Here is a 15,580-nt window from a genome sequence, read left to right on the forward strand (position 1 = left end):
TGGGTATGTCTCCTTCCCTTTAGCATTGTGTGATGATTAGTAATTCTGCTCTGTCTCTGCATCTAACACCAGCTAAAGCAGAGATGCATCAGAACTACCTTTCGCCAGAGGAAGTGCCTACTGTGCCTCTGCTCTAATCATTGCTCTGTGCATGCCTCCTTCTAATCTTTTCAGAGTAAGAAAGCAATGATTGTCTGGTTTTAATTTAGGAAGCTATTGTGTGACAGTTATCAAAAGGTGGGAAAACACTACATTAACCTTCTTACATGCATTAAGTGATACTAATTTATCACCATTAATCTGGATGGCCAAAGAATGGCTTCTGAGACAACTAGGCAGTTCAAAGAGGAGAACAGCAATATAGTATTCTTTTTAAAAGAACCCACTGTCAGTCATCCACAAATCCACTTGCCAGTGGCAAGTGCCCCCAACTCTCCGCCAAGTTGGGGGCCACACCACACATATCTCCTCCTCAGGGATCTCATTTCCAATGCCATTTTTGAGATGGTAAGGAATAGCAATAATCTCTTTTGAACAGTAGAAGAGGGCTCCCGCCATTTATTACCTATTTCATATCCTAATGCAAATCAGAGAAGACCCACTTCTCTCCTAAGCCCTCTGTGTGCCAGAAAACATTTGGGTGGGGGAGAAAGGAGGATGTGAGCACAGATAATGGCTGACTAGTGAGCTAGTCCAAAATTTATGGGTTCCTAGTTCTTGTGCATAAGAATTAAGGCTCAAGATGATCTTCTATTCCACCCTCCAGCTACAGACCAGCTACAGAAACTTTCGGGGAGAGATGTAGGAAGCAGGGGAGCGGCCAAGAAATATGGGCAGGGTTGTGGGAGAATATACTGGTCAAGACCTGTACCATCACAACTCTCAGATTTTGGCATGAGAAACCTTCAGCCACCCCTTCTTTATTGTGTTCTTTCGGAGTCCACAGGGATATTTATTTGCATGCACATACAGATTTGTAAACAGAAATGTCAAAATCATAAAGCATGGTATACTATGAAGAATCTGTTAGGAAGTGCATACATTCAATTATTTTTGCCTATATTACAACAAAATACCTTCTCCCTAAGATCAGAAAGGTTAAACTACAACAAATTAGATTGCTATTAATATAAGTTTCTCTCTGAGGCTATTTTAAGTTCCAACACACACACACACACACACACACGCACGCACGCACGCATTCAAGTACTCACCATGGTTGGGAAGAGTAGTCTGCTGGTTTAGGAACCTAAAATTTGGAAATACAAGTTACAGTTAACAGAATAATATTTTGACTCACAAAATAAGTGGTGTGGATTTCCTCCTCTAAGAGCAGCACAAAAAGGTACATAAACTTTGTAAAATCTGATGAATCCATTTTAACCATTTAAATAAATGATCATAACACATACACTGTATTATTGTTATTCCTACAGCTAAAAAAATGCTAATTATTGATGCTTATACATGAACTGAGCAACTTTAAGTATCAAAGCTAGATGCTATGATAGATGCATGGCTTCCAAACACAAAAACATGCATGCCTTTCTCTGTCTCTTCTCTGTAACATCTTGTGATATAAAACACATGATGCAAATTACCCCTCAAATTACCCTGCTCCCACAAGTGACAGTCAAAGAAGTAAAGGAGGCCCTCTTTATTGACGGGGGTTCTGTCCTTCATTTCCGCAGGTAATGAAACCATGAACAAAGAGACTGCAACTCTTTGAAAACCTGGGGGTTAGGTTACCCAACATACTGAAATGTCCTGAAAATCACAAGAAAAGTGTGTGTAGGAGGGGCGAGAGAAGAAAGAAGCACAGTACCTTGCTCTCCCACATACATTCTCCAGCCTGTCCTAACGAATTGTTAAGCCGGACCTAGTACAACAGTTGTCTTCAGCACTCTCTCTCTCTCTCCCTCCCCAAAATAGAAAAGGGTCAATCTGGTAGGCATCCCTCAGCCTTTCTATTTCCCTTTCTTTTCACAAACACCTTACAGCAGGGCTGCACAACTTCAGCCCTCCAGTTTTTGGACTACATCATTTCCCACCACAGTGGTCAATTGTTAGGGATGATGGGAATTATAGTCTGCAGGAAGGCCGAATTTGTGCAGCTTCGACATACAGTTTACATCAACAGGCAACCTTGAGAAATCCAGTCATTCCAGGGTCCCAGCACCTGTAAGTTGCCATCAACGCCGGCACCCTCCTCCATTTTCACACTTGCAACTTACAAATAATGGGGGAAAGGGTGTGTGTGTGTGTGTGTGCGTGATCTGTCTCACATGTTGCAAGCTACATCTATGTGACTACTAAATCTTACTGAGTGATATTCTGCACAATGTTAGAACTGCATAATAGGAGCTCTGCTGGTGGAAGCCTCAGCATCACAGCTTGTTTCTGAGTAAGGAAATGCAGACAGAGGGAGAGGGGATAGCAGTTTCTGTTGCATTCTCCACCCTCCAGAAGCACTTTTTGACTTCAGGACTTTTTAGGTCTGTCCTTGAAGACTGTGCAGTCCAAGATCTTTAACCCAGGAATAATAATATCATCAAATAACTATTGAGAGGATGACAGATTTTTTAACAATGAACAATAACAAACATAATGAAACTGAGAGAAACATGTGATTATACACTGTTATTTATGTATTATAGAAAATGTCTTGCTGCCATATATTCCACACTACAGGAAAAAAAAATGCCATATACGGTGAAATAGATATACAATACACTGAACAACAGATATTCTAGACCTCAGCCATTTTTCATTCAGTATTTATCCATACATTTTATGCTATTTCTGAGTACTTTTATCTATTACTTGTAAAGGCTGTTATTTAATAGTAATAGTAAAAGTTATGGTGATAAATGCTTCAGCATCTCCAACTGAATCATCTGTCACTTTGACCTTCCAGGTGAACAGTGATGAAGCATCAATTTCTCTTTCTTGTAACACTATGTCTCTAATATTCTAAGAACGGATGTTTATTCATTTGGCAAATTCATGCAAGTTTCACAACTGACCTTCTCCCTGATAAAGCTATAATGCATTTTACAGAAATTTTGCTAACTTGGCAGAGGCACCTTTTAACGTGGTGATTCTCTTTATTTAGCAGGGGGAGAGTAACTGGCCCTTTCCACCCCCAGCACAGTACCTCCAGTGACTGTTGCTGGTGTCTGTCTTACGTTTCTTTTTAGATTGTGAGTCCTTTGGGGACAGGGATCCATCTTATTTATTTGTTGTTTCTCTGTGTAAACCACCCTGAGCCATTTTTGGAAGGGTGGTATAGAGATCGAATTAAAATAAAATAAAATAAAATAAAATAAAATAAAATAAAATAAATTGGTTATCGCGCTATATTAGGGCTTTTCTTTTTTACATCTGTGTGCAAACCAAAACAGCACATATGCAGCTGTTATGCATGGCAATATATATTTTATTTATTTAGAAGATTTATATGCCAACTTTCTTTCATGTGAATTCATGGCAGCTTACAGTAAAACTCATTTTTTTAAAAAACATACAACACAACACAAAACCTCTACAATAGTAACTAAAATGCAGAATAAATGGCAATCATAAGAATGGGGCAGTCAAGGAGATTTATGCACAGAGTTAGGCAGTAGGGGCTGTTGAGCAGGAGCAATGAGGTCAGGGGAATACTACTTTACATGGTGGTTAATACCTATCGCTGGTACCTAGGATGCTTTATGAGGCGGCATCATTAGTTACCTCCACCCACCCCACTCCCTCAGCTGGCTGCCGCAACACAGAATTGCATATTGTGTAGAAACATTACTATCTCTACCATCTTTAGGAGGAACTCCATCACAGTGCTGGACACAAGTGGTACTGGTTATAAACAGATTATGCATACATTTATACTGGAGATCTGAATATGATTTTGAACTATTTAGAAGTCCAAAATGGAACACTTTCTCTAGAAGAGTTGTTGAAGCAAATAACTTAACTGTATTCAACCAAGACCTGGATACATTATGACTGATGTCTTGTGATTTATCTTCTAGTGTTTCTGATGTAACATATCTTTCCCCCTAACTATGAATCTTGAGTGCTCCACTGCTTTTTTTGAGTGGGGATTGTTAGATTATTATGGCTTTCAACTCTAGTAACATTTATTGCGGAAATACTCGGTATATGAACATTGTTCACCCTTGGGTTCTGAACAACTGTCCTTTAGGGGACTGAAAAATAAATATAGACCAACATGAAGCTTTCATGTGTTTGGGGATTTATTTTGAAAGTTCCCTTGTTGCTTGGCTCTCTAGCTTGAGAGACAAGGCACGTACTTGCTGCCTTATTTGGTAATCTTTATTTGATAAGGAAAGGGAGGTTGGTGCATGGACAGCAGAGAGCTGGAGCTACTGATTTTTCAGGCCCTCAACCAACGGTCTGCTTCTATGAACTTGGAATAAGATTAGCTATTCACTCAAAGCTTTGATTGCATAAAAAATTATATGAGCACACATGGCAAGCTAGTTTTATTGTGGATAATTTCAAATTATCTGAGATTATACATACTTTTGATAGGAAAGGAGGAAAACAAACCAGGGAAAGTCAAAGCATGCAGACATATGACAAAATAGGCTGAGAGCTGCAGTTTGATAGCTTTCCTCGTTTTCAGATGCATTTCGCACCCCATTATTATGGTCTAATCTCTCTCTATAACCCAAGGTGACTGGGGAATATATTACAACTGGAGCATTTTTGCCTCGCTGTTAAGAAAACAGCAGGTTTATTGCACAACACATTTTGTTGTAGGCCTTGAATATATTTTATGAAAACTAGTTAGAACAGCTGATTTATTATATTCTCAAGAGTTAAACCCACCTCATATGCAGGTTTTCTTCAGACTCCCAATTTTAAGTCCAGTAACCAAACACACAACGATCTTTAAAAACACAGCATTGAGCATAACACGAGAACACAAAGAAACACAAGAACAATATAAACCCCACTAGGCAGGATTAATAAAAGCCTCAGCATGAACCAGGCTAGCTTGCTGCAGAATTTTTTTTGGTGGAAACTATTATACTGACAAACACAATTACATAGTTCTACTTACACATGGGCAAGGTTTTACTGCATCACTTGGAAAGAAACCGAGCTCTCCTGTCACTAGATTTCTACCCTGGAAAAAGAAAAAGAAAATCCAACTAGACCAAAGAACATAAAACACCATCCATATATGGGTAGACAGCCCTTTTGTTCATGCAGAACAATTCAATGTTGAATATCAAGTTTTGCTCAATAATCTGTTCAAGGTAAAGCCTATATAGATCACAGTGATCTAACAGATAAGAGGAGAATTCTGGATGTTATGGATTTTTCAGCGCTGGAATGAATTCCACTATCCGCATCCCCCACTTTTGATGCAGCCTGATCCAAATGAGGTCAGATAATGCCATAGCTCTACCAGAGCAGTCCTTGGACCTCTTCTCACAAACTCTACACACATTCAATGCAACTAGCTGGGCTGCGTGCAGAGCTGCCTTCTTGCCCCCACACACCGGCCCGCCTGACCCGTTTCTCCCCCAATGATCAGTTATAGATCATTGCTTAATCCTGCAACATCTCATTGAAAAGTACATTTCCTTGGGTAAACAATCACTTTTTTATGCATTTGTTGACTTCCGTTCAGCCTTTGATTCTATTTCTAGAAATTTATTGAGGGCAAAATTGGCTAATACATCAATTGATAAGCAGCTCTTACTGTTACTTTATAAATTACATGAGAACTCTTCTCTTTGTGTGCGTTTGAACGCTACTGGTCACTTATCTAAAGTAATTCCAACTACAAAGGGTGTGAGACAAGGGTGTATACTTGCACCTTTTTTGTTTAATTTTTATGAAAATGATGTAATGAAATGTTTACAGAAATTGGATACTTGTGCTCCTATATTAGCAAACAGAAGGCTGCCACTATTGATGTATGCTGATGACGCAGTGATTCTTTCCCAAACGAGATCAGGCCTTACAAGAGCTCTGGGGACCTTACAAGAGCCAAGAGTTTTAGATGGACTGTTGGGGGACAGCAAGTTGAGCAAGTAAAGCAAATCAAATATCTTGGTGTGATATTCCAATATAACAGGCAACGTGCTCATGCTAGAATGGTTTCTGATTTGGCTCAACGAAGCATGGTTGCTATTCTGAGATTTCACCATATGCAGGGCGGCGGATATATTCCTGCTGCCATTAAACTGTTCCTAGCTAAAACTGTACCACAACTTTTGTATGGAGTTCAATTGGGCCCCTTTGATAGTTTTATGCCCCTAGAGTGGGTTCAGTCGGGCTTTCTAAGAGCGCTTTTTGGTATACCTAGATGCACCCCTAACGTGGTGCTATGAGAGGGTTGTGGAGGATTGAGACCAGGGCATGGTTGCAGATTATTTTCTACTGGCTGAGGCTTCACCTTTGGCCAGTGGGACTTGTGCCTGGGTTTCTTTCGGCTACACCCCGGCCTATTTAGCTGGTGACGATTATGGATAAACTTCCCGTATTGGCCTGGATCCTGAGTTTTTATTAGAAACTGACCTAGTGAATGCCAAAAAATTAGTATGTCAATGTCTAAATGATATGGAGCTCCAGAACAATTTGGCTTGTTTGCCGGCATTTTACAATCAGTTTAAGGCCAGGGTGGGTTTCTTGCCAGCTTCATATTTGTCCACCATAACTGTCAGAAAGTTCCGCTAGACTTTTTCAAGAGCACATTTTAATGCCTTCCCTTCAGCTATATTAATGAGGGGATTTCAACATCTATCCCTGGAGGCTCGCTTGTGCCCTTGTGGTTCAGGTGAACCTGAATCAATCGCTCATATTTTATTACATTGTAGATTCTATAGTAATCACTGGCAGAGCGGGACCGCCGCCAGCCTGTGTGCGGCCGCTGCTGCGGCCCCACTGACTCTGCCCCCGCATCTGACGTCAGACGCTGGGGCTAGCCACACCCCGGCCTCTGATGTCAGACGCGGGGGCATGATCTGGCTGAACGGAGCCCTGAGGCTCCGTTCGGCCGGAGAAAGTTGCCCTTTAACTGCCGAAGGGGCTGCGCGGCCCCTTCGGCAGTTAAACAAAGGCTGGTGCTGCCTTCGCAGCACAGCCCAGAAACGGCTCTTCCCTGCAGGGAAGAGCCGCTCCTGGTTGCGTGCTGCGAAGGCAGTGCCAGCCTTTTAACTCCTGAAGGGGCCGTGTGGCCCCTTCAGGAGCTACTTAGGCTGGCACTGCCTTCGCAGCACGCAACCAGGAGCAGCTCTTCTCCACCTTTGCAGGAAAGAGCCGCTCCTGGCTGGCGCTGCGAACACAGTGCCAGCCTTTGCTTAGCTCCCGAAGGGGCTGCGCAGCCCCCGCTCGGGAGCTAAACTAGCCTCCCCAGGTCTGACGTCAGGTGCAGGGGGCAATTGGTCAGCAGCCCAGATTCTTTGAACCTGTTGGCCCAATAGTTGCTCTGCCCGATAGTAGTAGTAGATGATATTTGATTTTTCCGCTTCTTTCTAGGTTTCAAAGTCAATCGAGTGATTTGCTGGTGAAGTTTTTACTCGAAGATAGTGCAGTATGCATCACTCATGTTGTAGCAGAATTTTGTTACATTGCAATTAGAATTTGTAGTTCATTGATTGATTGATTGAAAGTTAATGGTTGATTTAATGTCGCATGCTGAAATAATGTTTATTGTTTGTGGTGTTGTTTTGTTTTGGCCACTGGCTGTAAATAAAGTATCTATCTATCTCACCCACCCACCCACCCACCCCGCCCGGTGTTTTCTGGCTGGCAGGCCAGCCGGAAAGCCGGCCCGTCACCTCCTCCTGCCCACCTGCCAACTCCAAGCAGTGGCCATCTTCTGTTCTTGGAGGCCGAGCCAACTTGCTGCTGCCAGCCAGCATCCCTATTTTCTCCCCTGTCACTATCACTAGCTTGGAAGCTGATCATGAATTCTTGCAAGACTTACCACACATGGGATTAGTGACGCGTATGTTTAAGAGAATCCTCTCTAATAAAACGCTTGGTGTCCGTCCGTGGACGGACACCAAGCGTGCGTTTGTGCCTGGCCTGTTCTGGGCATGCGCAAAGTGCATGCCCAGAACAGAGCAAGGCAGCCGCGAACGCCAGCACCCGGCGGCCATGTTGGGGCTGGGAGAAGGAGAAGCGGCCGCCGCCCATGGCGGGAGGAAAGCGCGGGCGAGGCGGCGGCGGCGGAGCCGCGGCCACAGCCAGAGGTGGCGGTGGCGGCGGCTGCGGCGAGGCAACTGGCGGTGGGAGTGTGGGTGAGGCAGCGGCGGGGCGAATGGCCCCGATGGCCGCTGCTGCGGAAGTGTGGCCGAGGCGGCGGCGAAGCCACGGCCTCGGCAAGTGGGGGCGTGGGCTGCGGCGGGATGGACAGGGCTGCTGCCGCGGAAGTGCGGCCGAGGCGGCGGCGGGGTGGCAGGACGGACGAAAGGAGAGCCGCAGGGAGCAAATAAAAGGTAAAAGAGTCTTCTGGGGAGGGGGGAGGGCAAGAGGGAGTGGGGGTGGGCCCGGAGCACTCACTAGCGCCCGTTATTTAACGGGCCTGACAACACTAGTTATATATAAAGAAGATTAACTGGACACAGGGAGTATAGGGGAAATCTCCAAAGAACTGCAATAAGAACTCCGACCATGGATGCTGGGGTACTGCTGGACCCGGCTCTGCTTTTGGAAGCTCAGGTAGAGACGGTGGCCAGGGGTGCCTTTGCATGGCTTCGGCCAGTGCACCAGCTGCGTCCCTTTCTCAAGAAGGCAGATCTGGCCACGGTTACCCACACCTTAGTCACGTCTCGGCTGGATTACTGTAATGCACTCTATGTGAGGGCTGCCCTTGAAGAATATTCGGAAACTGCAGCTAGTGCAAAATGCGGCAGCTAGGATGTTATCTAGAGCTGCCTGCTGGGACCATATTAGCCCCATTTTGAAAGCGCTACATTGGCTGCCAATCTGTTTCCGGGTCCAATTCAAGGTGCTGGTTTTGACTTTTAAAGCCCTAAACGGTTTGGGCCTTAGATATCTGAGGGTCCGCCTGCTCCTAAGGGTTTCTGCCCGCTTGATTAGATCAACAGAGGAGTCCCTGCGCCATGTGCTGGCAATGAGGGAGGCTCACCTGTTGTGTACATGGGACAGGTCCTTCTCAGTCATTGCCCCCAGAATTTGGTATGTTCCCCTGGTGGGTCTCCACTCCCCAGTCTCCATCACAGTTTTCAAAAAGCAAGTAAAACCTTGGCTTTTTACCCAGGCTTTTAAATGAGTGTTTTGTTTGTTGCTGCTTTGTATTTTATGGTTATATTGTACATGTTTTTTAAATTTTTAATTAGATTTGTATTTTTATATTCAATTTTAATTCTTATTGTGTAGTTTTTATGGTTTAATATTGTTGAATGTTTTGTAAACCGCCTTGAGTTAATTTTAATGAAAGGCGATAAGAAATTAAAAAATAAAATCAAACAAAGAAATATTGGTCCAGGCATTGTGAAGTTCATGCGGGGAATGGACACACAGAATGCCAGGTGATCTCATAAGCTTACTTTCCTCAACATAGGCTAAAAAAGGTATCGCCCCTCTTGCATTCTGAAACCAAAAAGGCTCTACCCCATTGTTCTGCTGAGCATGTAGATCAGCTGTGGTAGAACCAGATTCCTTTTACTAAAGAAAGGCTCCCCAGACTGAGGCAGAGTGGCTACCTCATGGCTCTACTATGGTTTTCTCACTTTTATGAGCAGTAAAATTATGTACAGGTCGAATAGTGTAATAAAATAGGGGGAATGATGAACAACAAACATTTTGTGTATTCAGTGCAATTTTCAGACACTCAGCCAGAAGACTGTTGCAATACTGGGCCTTTGAAGTACAGTCTTGACTTTCATCATAGGTTTTTTGTTTTGTTTTTTGAATTTGTAAAGAGCAAAGTTGTGTGTTCTTAGCTCTAGGGATAAGCTTCCAGGGGTGCCAGGACAAAAGTAAGTTGTGATGCAATACTGACTTTGTGGATTCTCTTTGCAATTGCACAATATACTTCAGGCATTTATAGTTTTCCTGAGTACGCTAAAAAAAACCCCACAAGTATGATTTGTACTGGTTTCTTTTACTGTTCAAAAAACCCCTGGTTCTTTGATGCTAATAAAGGCTGCTAGTCTACATATACCTACCAGGAAGCAAGTACCATTAAATTCAGGGGGATTTAATTTCCAAGGAATCATGTTTAATACTGGGTTGTAGTTTAGCCTTGCTTGTAGTTCATATTGCTATCTGTGATGTGAATGGGCTGGGGGGAGTTCTTGACAAATTGTCACAAACATGTCAACATATTAAAAATGATTTCACTTCATTTACTCAGAAAGAATTCTGAAGAGCTTATATTCAGTAATCCAAAAACCTTCGGTTTAAGATGAGAGTTAAGATGCCTTACATTTTCACCTGTACCCTAATGGAAATTTTAAGTTAAGGTACCCATCTTAACTTCCGTACCATATAAGCTGTAAAGACTTGGTGCAGTCTGGTATATGATGGTGGCTTTAGAAATAAGGCTCCATGCACCCACACTTTGCCTTGATGCATCAGACAGAACGTCATCAGGGACTATCTCTAGGAAGTAATTAGGGAAACTGCACCTGTTAAATGTCTGCCTGGATGCATCCCTCCCAAGCCCAATGTCCAGCTGAAAGACCAAGGTAAAGTGTGGGTGCATGGAGCCTCATTTCTAAAGCCATCATATACCAAATGGTACAAAGTCCTTACAGCTTATATGGTGCAGAAGTTAAGATGGGCAACAATTTGCAATTTCAATACTTTTTAGGGCAAAAGTGAAAATGTAAAGCATCTTAACGCACATCTTAAATTGAAGGTATTTGGATTACTGAATTTCCAGGTGTTTTAAAAAGGGAAATCAGATTAGACACAATGGAGATACAACCAACACCCATCAATGTGCTGCTCCAAGCACAGCCCTAAGGGCCCTGCAGAGTTGACAAAGAAACTAGAAGAGCCTGAACAGACTATGAAGAATACAGAATACACACGTGATCATTTCACTTAGCAGCACTACTGGTGGCATAATGGGAAACAAAAGGGAGAGTACTGTGAGCAGTGAGTGAAGGGGGAGGATGTGGTCAGCAAATTGGGGCGGGGGGCCGGGTTTGAGTGTACTCCAGATTTTGCACCTGGGCCACCTGCAACCTGACTATGCCACTGAACGTGCCCAGGGCTATACAGTGAGCTTCATCACAATAATGCCAGACACAGACACTACAGCCATTCACACACACACACACACACACACACACACCACCACCACCACCACCACCACCACCACCACAGCAATGCACAGACATACAGAAACGCACATGCAACCCTCACCTGTTCTGGCACACATATCACCTCAGCCTGGGTCCCAGCAAGCTAGCATTCCCTGCCAGCTGTCCTCACACACACGGAGACCATCTGAGTCCTTGGTGTAGAGGTTGGGGCAGCCAGGAGGAATCAGCAGCTTGAGTTTGGGGGTCAGGGCGAATGGGTGAGGAGCTCACGCCAGCGGGCTTCATGATAATGATGCCGGATGCAGACACTGCAGCCATTCACACACACACACACACACACACACACACCTCACCCACATGCATGAGGGCTGGGGATGCTGGCAGGGAATGCCAGTTTACTGGGGCTGGGGAGAGGCATGTGTCAGAATGGGTGAGGGGTGAATGCCGGCAAGGAGCACTGGGCAGGAGTGGTGGCAGCCGGCCGCTGTCCGCACATGCATGGGCACAATCTGAGCGCTAGGAGCAGGGCAGCTCTGGGCAGGGCAGAGCAGTGAGGACAAGGCGGCCACAACTACACTGGGCCAGTGCTGGAATGTGACAGTGTGGCCCTGAGGGGATTGAGTGGCAATCGAGCCAGAGGAGCAGGGTTGGGGCAGAGCAGTGAATCAGCTGCCATGTTTACTGTGCACAGTGCTGTGGGCACTGTAACCTCAAACTTGCTACTGCACAGACTCTTAAGCACTAAAGATGCATTTTAATGCTTCTTAAAATGCAACTTTAAGGATCAATTGTGAAATAACCATTGATTGGGTCACGAGGGATATACAAAAGGCACTTTTCTGGCATGCAGTCTATAACTATGAAAATGTACTACAAATAATTTCAATACTACTTCCTCAGTCCAAAAAAATGTTGTCAACCCTTTAAACCCCTGTTCAGAAGATTTAAAAAAAAACTTTAAATGGCTCTATCTAAGCAATTTTCCAACGGATCGTCACCAGAGTTACAGGGAAGATGTCTCTTGTCACCTAGTGAATGTGTGCTGATGGCCAGGCAGATTGGACAAATGGTTTTGATTTTATAAGCAATAGAATGTTCAGGGCCTATAATGGTGGAATGTTGAACATACTCTCCATCATAACTATACTGGCACAATCGTGACAGTATAATATACCACTGCAAGTAGCATGAACACAAAGGGGAAGGTCAGGAATGTCCAGTGTTCCAATCCACATGTAAAGAGTACAAGGCAAAAGCCAGAAATGATCTAGGTAGGGATTATTATTACTAAAATGGTATGATATTTTAAAAAGTCTTATGAAATAAATTTCTCTCAAAAACTGCTACACATTTAAGAGGTGATCACTTCTTCAGGGGGGAAAAGAATAAAAATAAAGTACTGCTCTTCTCAAAAAGACAGGCATGACTTTCCATGGGTTGTCCCTTCTTAGCAAGGCCTGCCTGTGACCTAGGTATGATATGGAGGGAGGGCATATTCTGTAGAAATAAGCAACGCCACAGAGAGCCAATTAAGGAGATTATGGCTAGGAGTACCTAGTAAAAAGGCATGAACATATGGGGCCATATGGCCGGCTGCATGTTCTGGAAATGCCATCACATCAAACAAGAAGTTGTCACTGGTGACCTGAGTGAGAGGTACAGAAAGATGGCAGTACGCCCAGGATACTGCTGACTGCCTGGGGATATAATGAGTTACCTACCTGCCAGAACAGGCTGTGTGCATCCCCTTGGATAAGTTCAATGATATCCCCAGTATGGATGTGCAATGGGGGACCATCATGTGGAGTTGGCTGTGGTATCCCGCTATAGTTTCTTATTACTTGCATCTTTGGTAAGCCTGTATAAAAAGAACATGCATGTACACACATTAGTTACATGGAATAAAGTACTGAAAGAGCATTATCTACCCCTGCCCCCAACTAAGATCTATTTCATAAACATATGAACATAGGAATCTGACTTATTCAATACTGTTTACACTGACTGGCAGGAGTATTGTTCAGTCAAGGTTTCAGATCAAGGTCTTTATCAGCCTGCTGGATACAAGGGATCTGCACAAAATGGATTTTGGATTTCATTTCAAGCTTAAACAAAAGAAATGGCAAGCAGCTGATTTTAAACACATTTTTAACCTTCCCCCCAAACCCCTATAGGATCGCACACCAATTGGAAGCCAGGGCCAGAAAACCATCAGCAAGGGGGAAACAGGCCTCCAAAATGGCACTTGAAATGTCGAAACATCTTGAATTGAAATGGTTTAGTTTTGTTCTGAGCTCGAAACAAGCCCTTTATTTAAAGGGTATTTTGTTTTGAGCTTGAAACTGCTCATTTCGAGGTGAAACGTTTCAACGTTGAAATGTTTTTTACATCCCTACTAGATGCCAATGATTGATACCGCCTACACGGAAAACGTGTGCACCATTCAGCTATGGCCCCTTCCCGATTTAGTGCTACTATCACTGAAGGCAAGCTTGGCATCTATTAGACTGGTGCTGTCAAATTCCCTCTCATGGGAAGCCCACCAGAGCCATGTCATTGGCCTTTTTATCATAGTACATTAGGCCTTTTGAGTGTTATGCTGCTGGTTGTGTTGTCTTCAGCTGTTGTGCTGTATATTACTCATGATTATTAATTCAGGAAGTGTTTTTATTAATGTTTTATTGATTTAGCTATTGTTAGGTGCTTTGAGGACCCTTTGGTTGAAAAGCAAGGAGCATATAAATGCAAAGAAGAAGAAGAAGAGAGGGGGGGGGGAACACACACACATATACCACAAACAGACCCAGGGTTGAGACTATGAAACTCAATAGAAAAATCCCAAACTTAAGAGCTTTAAAATAACACTACAATCTCCATGTTAAGTCCTTGCTCTCAAAATAAGGCAGATTCTACTGCAGTTCAGCTAATAGTTTAGGGTGGAGAAAGAGAAACAGTCAAACATGTTTGAACACCTTACTATACTTGACATATGAGCCAAGTAATGAAAGAAGAGGACTTTTTCCCCCTCAAGCCACCGCCTCTTCTTTCCGTTGTTCAAGAACAATATTTTTCTTTAGGCTGCTGCTTAGTTCATAAAAGCACAGCACGTACAGCTTAATGGAAAAGAATCAATTTTTTCATCAGCTCAGCCCTGTCCTCCTATTAATTCTCTCTTGAGGCACTAGTCGATTTCATCGCTATGGAAGCTCATCCTTTTCTGAGAGTGCATACAGCTTTGGCTCTGTAAAAATTTATCTTTTAATGTTATCTTTCAAATTTTAGAGAAAAAACATTGATAGATGAGATGAAGTAATGCTTTGGACACTGATATGGAAAAATTCTGCGAGCTTACATCAGTCTTCCTCTAGAATCTCACAGAAAAGGAAACATGTCCAAGACAACAGGAATCACAACCCATTCCATGTTTCTGATATAATCGTTTGGAAAAAAAATCTCATTTTTCTTAAGTGTTATTGGATTTACACAGTAAATCAACTTTCAATTGCACTCTGCAAACAAAAGCACTCCACTGCCACACCACGTTGTCTGTTCAGACCTCTTTGGTGAACTGCAATGTTAAAAGTGCAATTTCTAATGAAACAAAGGTCCCTGTACTTTTCACGATAGATAGACAGACAGATAGATAGACAGACAGATAGACAGACAGATACTGATTTTTCTCTGGTGAAAAAAAAGCTTTTAAAATAAGTAAAATAATGTTTAATATAAGTAAGGGCTTTTCTTTAATATCATCATTATTTCCCAAAGGCTTATCTAGGCATACAAATAATGTCCCGACCACATTTTAGCCCATGTAGAATATTCCCGTAAGTCCCAGGTCAAAGGCAATCATGTGATAGCTAGTCATCAGTGTGGGAGAGGGACAGAGGTGTGTGCAAACTTCCCTAATATTCTTATGAATATTTCTGACTCAGCATTATTTTTATGACAACCAAAACTTTTCAAAGTTAGTTTGACACAGTCAAGTTTGTTGGAGAAGTGAACTAATTGGCTTCAAGGGGATGGGGTTGGGGTAGAGATGTGCGTGAAACTGGTGGGGGCCGGTTCGACAGCAGGAGTGGGATAACTTTAAGAGCAGGTGAGGGTGCACTTACTCCTCCCTCTGCTCCCCCACCCTGCTGGTGCTGGCTGGAATACCGGTCTGGCAGGGTGGCAGCGTACCTTCCTGCCGCCCTGCCCACTCTTTGGACCACAATTAGGCAGAAGTAGCTTGTGTGTGAGTGAGCTAATTCCACTTACTTGCAGTCCGAAGTGTGTTCAGTGGGGCAGGGAGC

General features: G+C 43.4%; 1 protein-coding gene across 5 annotated transcripts in view; it reads right to left on the bottom strand.

Moving 5' to 3' along the window:
- Positions 1-15,580, bottom strand: part of VAV3 (vav guanine nucleotide exchange factor 3) — a 252,339-nt gene that overhangs the window by 28,431 nt on the left and 208,328 nt on the right. For all 5 annotated transcript variants that reach the window (XM_053247816.1, XM_053247819.1, XM_053247817.1 and 2 more), the window contains 3 exons: positions 13,007-13,143; positions 5,090-5,155; positions 1,215-1,249 (listed from right to left, as the gene is read on the bottom strand). In XM_053247816.1, the coding sequence (XP_053103791.1) occupies positions 1,215-1,249; positions 5,090-5,155; positions 13,007-13,143 (238 nt within the window). The remainder of the gene's footprint in view (positions 1-1,214; positions 1,250-5,089; positions 5,156-13,006; positions 13,144-15,580) is intronic.

Source organism: Hemicordylus capensis, chromosome 4, assembly GCF_027244095.1.
Source record: "Hemicordylus capensis ecotype Gifberg chromosome 4, rHemCap1.1.pri, whole genome shotgun sequence".
NCBI lineage: Eukaryota > Metazoa > Chordata > Lepidosauria > Squamata > Cordylidae > Hemicordylus > Hemicordylus capensis.